Source organism: Paramormyrops kingsleyae, chromosome 17 (assembly GCF_048594095.1).
Source record: "Paramormyrops kingsleyae isolate MSU_618 chromosome 17, PKINGS_0.4, whole genome shotgun sequence".
Lineage (NCBI taxonomy): Eukaryota > Metazoa > Chordata > Actinopteri > Osteoglossiformes > Mormyridae > Paramormyrops > Paramormyrops kingsleyae.
Window position 1 is genome coordinate 18,872,237 of NC_132813.1, and position 9,025 is coordinate 18,881,261.

General features: G+C 46.7%; 1 protein-coding gene across 2 annotated transcripts; it reads right to left on the reverse strand.

Annotated features, from left to right (window-relative positions):
- Positions 1-489: 489 nt before the first annotated feature.
- Positions 490-8,543, reverse strand: hepacama (hepatic and glial cell adhesion molecule a). 2 transcript variants are annotated; one of them, XM_023826155.2, is made up of 6 exons: positions 7,338-8,543; positions 3,721-4,062; positions 3,326-3,607; positions 1,976-2,069; positions 1,254-1,318; positions 490-1,172 (listed from the first exon to the last, which is right to left on the reverse strand). In XM_023826155.2, the coding sequence occupies exons 1-6, from the start codon at positions 7,402-7,404 to the stop codon at positions 973-975; spliced, it is 1,050 nt and encodes a 349-aa protein (XP_023681923.2). In that variant the 5' UTR covers positions 7,405-8,543; the 3' UTR covers positions 490-972. The 2 variants fall into 2 exon arrangements, with proteins under 2 accessions (XP_023681923.2, XP_023681924.2); XM_023826156.2 differs by lacking the exon at positions 7,338-8,543 and adding an exon at positions 5,404-7,329.
- Between the last annotated feature and the right edge of the window lie 482 nt (positions 8,544-9,025).

Here is a 9,025-nt window from a genome sequence, read left to right on the forward strand (position 1 = left end):
TGCTACATCTTCACTTATGTAGTTAAGTTAATGTTGGTTATTGTGCACTGTACAAAAGCATTATGTAAAAATGTTACCAAAAAAAATGTATATTTTTCTTGCACATAACTGCACTTGTACAGACAGTGTGATTCCGAAAGTGGGAAGCCTAAATTAACTTTGAGTTAAAAAACAAAAAAAAACAAAAGAAGAAGCCTCTTATGTTTGGAAAGAAGTCCCTAATGTGGGCTTATGTTCTTGGACTCTGAAAGCATTGGCAGAATTGTCACGTCACGCTCAGAGTCAGCCAGTGGCAGAGAGCAAGTCAGCACCAGAACAGAATGACCTGCAGCTATGGAAGACCCCCCCCCCCCCCGATACACTATCATACACACAGACACTGAGCCAGGAAGCTCACAGATACATACAGCAACGGCGAAATCCAAAGGACTTACACTTATAAGGAGAGCAGAGGCTGATGAAAGGTCCACAGAAAAAACATACAGAATATAATGAACTAAACATTTTTATTGAAAGATATATGCATACGAGCGTTTGTCAACAGTGACTAGTTAAAATACCTCATTAGTGTTCAAACAGCTGGCATTTGGAGTTTCCATTTTAATCTTAACAGTGAAACACCTGATTGCAAATCATCTGGAAATCACAGAGCTCATTTCCTAACGGTACCACCTGGACTAAGATCATCCCTAAAGTTGCTCATGAGAGCCAGAGAGTGAAAACAAACGCAAGAAGCTAATGGATGCTTTTACCTGCAAGGTTTTTATGAATAAACTGACCCTGGGCCCTTTTCTAGAATAAGGCACATATTTGTTAAATTACTGTACATCTAAATGACTGAACTGAATAAACATTCCAAGCAAATAATAATACCATAGAATACAGGGGGTGACTGGGAGGCTGTATTTACACTGAAATAGCAGAGGCGTGGGGAGTGGGGAGGGGAGGGGAGGCGTGGGGCGGCCATCATGCCTACTGCGGCACACCAGACTTCACCACGGGCTTGGAGTCTCCTGCAGGCTTGACGGCTGGAAGACCCGGGGATGGGCGGGTCTTGTGGGCGCGTGGCGGGGGCACCGTGGGTTTCGTGGGAATCTGTGGGCCGTGTGATGGAGGGGGGGCGTTGACGGGGGCCTGGCTGACGGAAGGGGTGGGCCGCTCCTCGTGGGGGTCTGAAAACGCAGGGCACGAGCACACGTTCAGGACCGTGTCGGCATAGATCAGACGCCCATAATGGTACCGCTGCTCCTCACCTATAGACTTGGTCCGGTTCTGATCCACATACTTCACAGAGCTTGGCTGGTTATGCTGTTTTTCTCTATAACAAGGACACAAATGTTTCTATCATTGGAATCGCTGCATCCAAACTACCATAATACATTCAAACGTCAGAATGACATGCACAGTCTGCAAGACAGCTTCATTTAAACATTTCCTAAGGAACCAAAAGCATTGAATTACAGTATAAAAACAAATACTTATGTATAGAAATACAGATACAAGTGTTTTTTGAATGGCTCTCGGATTTATTTTAAAAGTAAAACTTTCAGGCAAATTGTTGTAGCTGAATAGCGTGAATTGGCATCATTGCAGTAACTACAGCATAATTATACTCAGGGGTGCCAATAGACATTATGGGCCCCCAACCCCGACCAATCAAATTATGTTCCAGATTTTCTCAGGGAATTGTCCCCTCTTTATGTCACCCCCGATTATACTAAACATATTCTAATAATAACATGATATCAAATATATATCGAGAGGAAAATATTGAAGGCAGGACGTCCCCCTTGGGTGATAATGGTAACGTTATTCTAACGTAACGTTTTATCAGAAATGGTTTCTACCTCTTAGCAGCATTTTTCTGCTAAAGCTCATCGGCACTTTGGTCTGGGGGATATTTCTGAACTCCTACAGCCCAACTCAGCCCCCCGGGGGCTCCGGATGGTGACAGAAAAACAAAAGCAATTCTCACTTCTTGGAGGGGCCCCAGCAGGCACACACCGTCACCAGGGTGACGAAGAGGAAACCCCCCCCGGCGGCGAGGATGAAGTAGAGAGAGCTGCGTCCTGAAACAGAGGAACTCCGCTGTGATGCGGCACTCGCCTGGGGAGTCACCGGCACGCTGGGGCCGGAGATCGGTCTGCACCAGCTCTAAGCAAACAGCACTCCAGAGGAGGAGGCGAATGGGCCAAAACCATCCGGAACCTTCTGAAGCCGTTCCGGGAGACACGCTTCCTGAAAGGGGAACCCCCCTCCCCCCGATGGATAGATTTCTGGCAGCGCTCAGTAAGTTGCTGGATGAGGAGCTCTGAGGCATCATAATGAGGCTGTGGGTGTAGGACACCCGCAAGGGGGGGGGGGGGATTAGGGAGGGGTTCCCGCAGAACACGCTCTCTGTGCTGGAGCCCAGGGCACAACCATTACGCTTTAACACCGTCATGGCTAATTTGGAGCCTGTATCCTGCACATTGTGTCATCCCCAGGGCACTGAAGGCAGGGGTGCCAACTCTCACGCATCTGCTGTGACACTCATGCTTTCACTCTCCCGCAAGAAACCTTATGGCAAATTTGTGTTATTCCATTATAAACATAAAATTAGCTACATCAAAAGCACTGGGGTAGCTTGCAAACCCTACAGGCTATTCACTCATAAAACTGTTACATACATGTTGAAAACCATACCAGCCACCAGACCAAAGTTGGCAACGCTGTGAAAGGTCTATTCCTGGTATATTACAACCCTGATCAGCAGTACAGCCCCTCCCCTTGCCCCCCCCCCCCCCCCCCCCCGCCCCATTCAAAAGACAGCACTGCTTTAATGGCGACAGACAGGCAGGCAACACAGACTGATCTCAGAGGATTCCGCCGTTGCCAGATATGAGTTAAATCACATGTTCTTATGTTCTCTCCGACGGGCTGGGGGCACGGTAAGACAGCAGAATTGGCCCAGGCTTGGCTGGGCCTCAATAGCACTTGAGTGGCACATCTAGGCTCTAGCAGGAATTAGCTTGCAGGTTCCTCTGCGCTCTCAAGAATAACGCTCATTATTACGGAGCTGTGGAGGAACTCTGCAGGCGAGAAGCGTGTTTCTATCTGAGCATCGAGAGGCGGCATGAGGGTAGCTGACAAATATGCAACTTTTCTTTTTTGGGATCAGTTTGCATACAGCGACCTGGAGCCAAATTTGCTGGGACCGCTGTTGCTGTTTGCCCAAACAGACATTAGGTTTTTGCAATCAACAGGAAGTCTGATTTCTAAAACGGGAAAGCACGTTGATGTGTTCATCGCGTCCCGGGGGGGTTACGCAGGTCCCAGCACCTACTGTAGACGGTGAGCCTGACGGGGGCGCTCCTGACGCTCGAGACGGGATTCTCCACAAGACACAGGTAGATGCCGTCGTCCTGAGGCGTCACACGTGTGATGGTCAGGCTCTTGTGGTCAGGTGACAGCAGCAGGCGCGTGTCATTGGCTAGGGGCTTCCCACCTTTGAGCCAGCTGTAGGTCGGCCTGGTTCCATTGGCGTGGGAGCAGTTGAGAGTGAACGCCTCCATGTGCTCTAGCACGGCGGATGTCTCCATGACAACGCGGGGTGTGGATATGAGTTCTGTGGGGTCACCGGATAGGTGCACATAAGACACTGCCATAATGATTATAGCACAATCTCCTGGGAATCATCGAGCACACATGACGACGAGACAGCAGAGAGGGGCATCCTACCATCAACGGTGAGGTTGACGCTGGTCTCCCCGGTGAAGGTGTCATCCGTGATGGAGACCTCCACCTCGTACATGCCCTCGTCGGCCAGCCGCAGGCCCTGCAGCTGCAGGCTACCGTTGGCGAAGACCCGGACACGGCCCCGGTACTCGGACCTCAGGTTCCCGATGACGTCGGTGCCGAAGGACTGAACCACGGTGAGGGGCTTGTCCTTCCGGAGCTGCCAGCGGATGATGGGCAGGTCCGTGCTGAAGCTGGCGTAATGCACTGACAGCAGGGCGTCCGATCCCAGTGTGCCCCGCACCGGCTCCCCTGGGCCAGTGACGTTGACCGTCTGGACACCCCCTGAGGACCCCCATGAGGAAACAGCCTCACAGATCTTATATAAGCATAAAACAAAGTGCTGGATTTATTTAATATAGGTACATTTTGGGATTTTCCCCAAGACTATTTTTTTTATCTATCCACCTTCCATAACTGCTTCACCCTTGCCATGTTATATCAAGCTTGAAGCCTGTCCCAGGATACAGAGGGCACAGATCAGGAGACACCCTCGGGGAATGCCACTGCACTGCAGAGTACACACACACACACACACACACACACACACACACACACACACAACCGAGTGTTTTTAGACTGGGGTTAGGAAACTGGAATATCTGTGAAAACCTGTACAAACACACAGGAACATGCAAAGTCCACACAGAGAAAACTTCACTCATCTTATACGTGTGTAAATTTAGGGACATAAAATCTAAATCACATTCAGATCCCAATCCTGGGAAGTGTGCATCCACAGCGCTGTCCGATATGAACAGAAATTTTTTTAAATTGAAGACAAATAAACAAAAGTGATTTCTTTTGCATAGCAGTCGTTGGGCAGTGGCTGTTTTTGAAGTGAACGCTTTCAGCCATCCGTGGGGCTTGGAGCCGTAGCTCAGTCAAAGCCCCTCTTCAGGCTATAAAGCAAAACGGTCCGTGGCCATTTCCAAACAGCTTTCCATTGGGGCTCTCATCAGGCTTCCCCACTATGTTTCCATGACAACCTTTCTCCATCTCAGGGGTTGCTAGGGTGAGCATTAAAAGAGCAGAGCCTGTTGGACTGGCTTCCTCCCCGAATGGCCCCCTGGCAGAAATGATGACTCCAGTCTGAACTTCTAGATTTAATTCTTTAGACAGGAGGATAATATCCATGCATCTCCAAGTCTGAGATTCCCAACCTACCTACATTACCCAGTAACCCAAGGCAGAGTACCGATTCATTCCATAAGAGCACCATGATCCTCCAAGCTGCCCCTTCACTTGATCGACAAACCGGTGATGTGACCTGTCACAGTTTTATTGGTTTGCATCATTGCTCATCGCTACATTCTTAACGATGCTCCAAAAGTTACCTGGGTTCAAGCTTGGGTGCCAAACCCCCCCACTCCGGTCCTGTGGTCCATGCTAAGAATAAAACACCCCCGTAAAACTGTCTCTTTAAGAGCCCCCGGGTGAGTTTGTTAAGCTATTCACGATCCCCAAGCTAAACCATCGCAGAGTGTTGGGCACAGTAAGCTTAAATCAAGGCCACCCACAGCCTTCCTTCATGCGCAGTCAGGGCCTTAGTCATGCAGTCATTGCTGATGCGCTCACGCGGCATCCAGGCCTTGTGGGATCTGCGGAGATTTAAAGCTCACTTACCTATGGGGAGAACGCAATGCATCTCATCAACGGCAGCAGCGACCCTTCGTGACAACTTCTGTTTCTAGCAGAATCCAGCTTCGCTTTTTTAATCTGACAGTTTCCAAACTCGTCAAAATGCCATCTACCCAGGCGCTGCTGGTTCTCCTCGTCCCCCAGTCAGGCTAATGAAACTCTTCCCTGGGCTGTCGGGGCTACTTGTGCCGCCACAATCCCCTCCTGGTTTTTCCAGCTGCCCGTCGGTTGAGTCCCACATCAACATCTGCACTTTGACACTGGTTCACCCACCAACCCTCATCAAAGAGGAAACCCCATGATGTTCGGCATCATCAGGGTGTCTGACTGGCTCAGATTAAATGGCTCAGGGCGCATAGCTGTGCTCCCGCCTTCCTCTGCCCCTTAAGTGCCCGTTTCATGGACTTACAAAACTCTCCACCTCCTAGTGGCTGTCAGTGAAAGCATTTTCTAATTACGAATGTAAATATAACTAAGCTCCCTGCTGGTAATTATAATGAATAAGAAGGGCTTAGAAAAATTAATAATAATAATTAATGGAAGATTTATTTGCATTTTCCACCCTTACTTTAGCAGGAGTTAATCACCTGGCAGAGAGAATTTTAACTATGTGTCAGATGCATGGAAATTGCTCACGGTTGAATTTGCTGATTTGATTTGTCTTTCAGCTCCACATACAGGTGATTATTCAAGCATTTTTACTGAATATGTTAAATTTAGGTTCGGATGAGGGAGTACACGTGGTCTTCCTGGATTTTTATGAAGGCATCCCATACAGTTCCCATAATATCTAAGCGGCATGCATTCTGCGCTTTAAAACTTACATCAAGCTCCTCCAAGTTCTAACTATCTGGAGCTTCATGCTCTGAAGACTGTGGAGATGGTTGGAGACTTTAAGACAAGCCCTCTCCCCAACCATATATGGCTCAGCAGTTAATACAGACATGTCCTTCAAATTCCTGGGAAAAATATATCTCCCCAGACAACATTAAGTGCATGAACAAGAAAGGATGTCCTTCCTGTGGCAATGCTTTGACACGGCCATCACTGAGACCATCCTTACTTCATCACTACCCATCTGGGTTGGGATCTGCCACAACTCAAGACAGGACCAGACTCCAGTGGATCACCAGGTTTGCTCAGAAGATCATCGTCTGTGACCTGCCCTCCATCTGGCACCTTTTCAACACCAGGGCCAAGAAACAAGTAAGCAGGCAAGCAGGACAATTGCTGAAGCCCCCACTACATTTTTTAGCCTCTCCCATCTGGTATGAGATTCCAGTCACTAAAAATCAGGACTTGGAGACACAGAAACAGCTACTCCCCAGGAGCTGTCTCCAGTGTGGTCCCCAATAACTGACAGAACGCAAATCCACATTAATTCTGCTGCTGATATGAAGCACTGCAGTTATTTTACTTACGTGCTGTTTAATGTTGTTTGTGACTGTGAGACGTTTTGTATTCTCTGATTGTTTTATGTCACTGCCAGCAGTACGCCAAGTCAGCTTCCCTGTAAGTGTGAACTTACATGGTCAATAGACCTCATTCCGATTCTGATTCACTCTTACGTGTCATTACTCTGTGGGACATCTCAATTTTGGCCCAAAGATTAAAAGAACACACAATATATCATTTATAAAGAGAACTTAAGAAAAGCCACATGTATTATTATGTAAAAAATACAAATTCCAATAAAGTGTAAACTATGAAGACCCCTGATTTGTAAAGGTAAGATACTTCGATAAACCCGTTTTTTTTTCTCACTCACAGAAAGACACAAACATTCGCGTTCCTTTGACCTCTCATTCCTACTGTATCCTGCCAGTTAAAACTTTCTTTAAATTGAAATAATAGCCCCATGATTTGTATGCAAAAATGCACCCAGTGCAAAACAAAGTTGGCCATGATTTTTTTTTTACCTGACAGGAAAAAAACGAGGAGGATTTGCCGTATTGCTGGGAAAGCTGGTGCGCGGTGGGACACCATCCTGTCTGCTCTGGTCTTGGCTGCAGTGGTGGGCTTCTCTCCCACACAGTCACCATTACCGCTCCATCCGTGTTCTGCCCCCGAGAGTCAACATGCTCTTTTTTCTATTCTGGCTGGGCTCTACCAAGACCCGAGTGTGGCACTGATGTGTGTGTGTGTGTGCGCATGCATGGCCCCATTTGTGTTAGCAAGAGCATTAGTGTACCTGCAGTGTGTGTACCTTTTGTATAGCTGTCTGTCTGTTTGAATGTTGGTGTGTGTCCCCGTTTCTCTGAGCACGAGTGTTTGTGTATCTGTGTGTGTGTGTACCTCACAACTTTGTGAATCTTTACACTATTGCTGCCCCCCACCCTACCCCATTTTGCTTCTCAGTGTAGACAAAGACACATTTGTTTCCTTAAGAAGCACTCTCTGTGATTACACAGTACTTGCCATAGGAGGGCGCTATCCTGCTGCCTGGACAATGCGGTGGGAAAAGTAGTGAAACTTAAGCAGTAGCTAACTGATAAGGCCCTCAAAATGTTTCTCCTATCTTTTCTACCCTAACCGTGTGATTTATAGAACTTAAAAATGATACAAAAATCAATTCATTTCGAGCTCTCTGCCAAATCTCGTACAGGCACAATAAAAATTAAGCTTGTAAAACTTTAATGGACACATCAGGTTATTATTGCGGCGGTGCAGTGTGCGCTAACAATCTCGAAAGCGAAGCATTCACGTTGTAATCAGTTTCAAAGTGTCTTTGCGACTGCTTAAAGTTTGAGGGAACTTGCTTAATTAAATTAAAGAATAACAACCTTCGGAAGTTTAAGCAAGTAGTTCAGCATTATAATATTTCGGACAGAAATCGCGATTAAAGTTTTACGGTATCAAAACTCAAAACATAAAAAAATAAACCGCAAGTCGCTAGCGAGTCAATAACCTATCTTTTTATTAATTATTGTTAAAAACATCTTAACTTAAAAAAATACCCGATTAGATAAACGCATTACGTTCTCGGAATCAACCAAAATACGAAAGAAATTAGTTTTAAAGACGCAAACGTTACAGCCTATGTCAGGTATCCGCCTGCGGGGACCAGTGGGCATGACGTCACGCACATTAGTGACACGATTAAAATGAAATCCTGCCTTCAGTGGGAGGCCAGCGGCTTTATATCTAGGGCTTGAATACATACAGTTTTAATCACATGCATTGTGCCCCATCCCACACGCAGTTTTACTTGTCATTACGCAGAAATATGTTTCTTCAATTTAGCCCTTTTGTAAATGTGAAATTATTTCTTTCATTTGGGGCCGTTTCCGTCATATGGACTGAGATAAAAGTATTGGTTGCAATAAATAAAAATCCCGTATAAATCTGGATTTAATATGGGGGCATGTGCTACAGAACATTTTTTAATTTTCATTTGGAACTGAAGCGCCGCCTGCTGTTAATTAAGGTTCACATCCTTCTATTTCGCTGCACGAGCCCGAGTAACGTTTACGGGTAAACGTGTGGCCTCCACGGTAATGTTTGGTGACGTTTCGTGGTACATGCTACTTACAGATTGCCCGTTACCCTGTAGTCTATACGAAGTTGGAAGATGGTAGATGGATGGATATTTCCTTTATGGAAACTG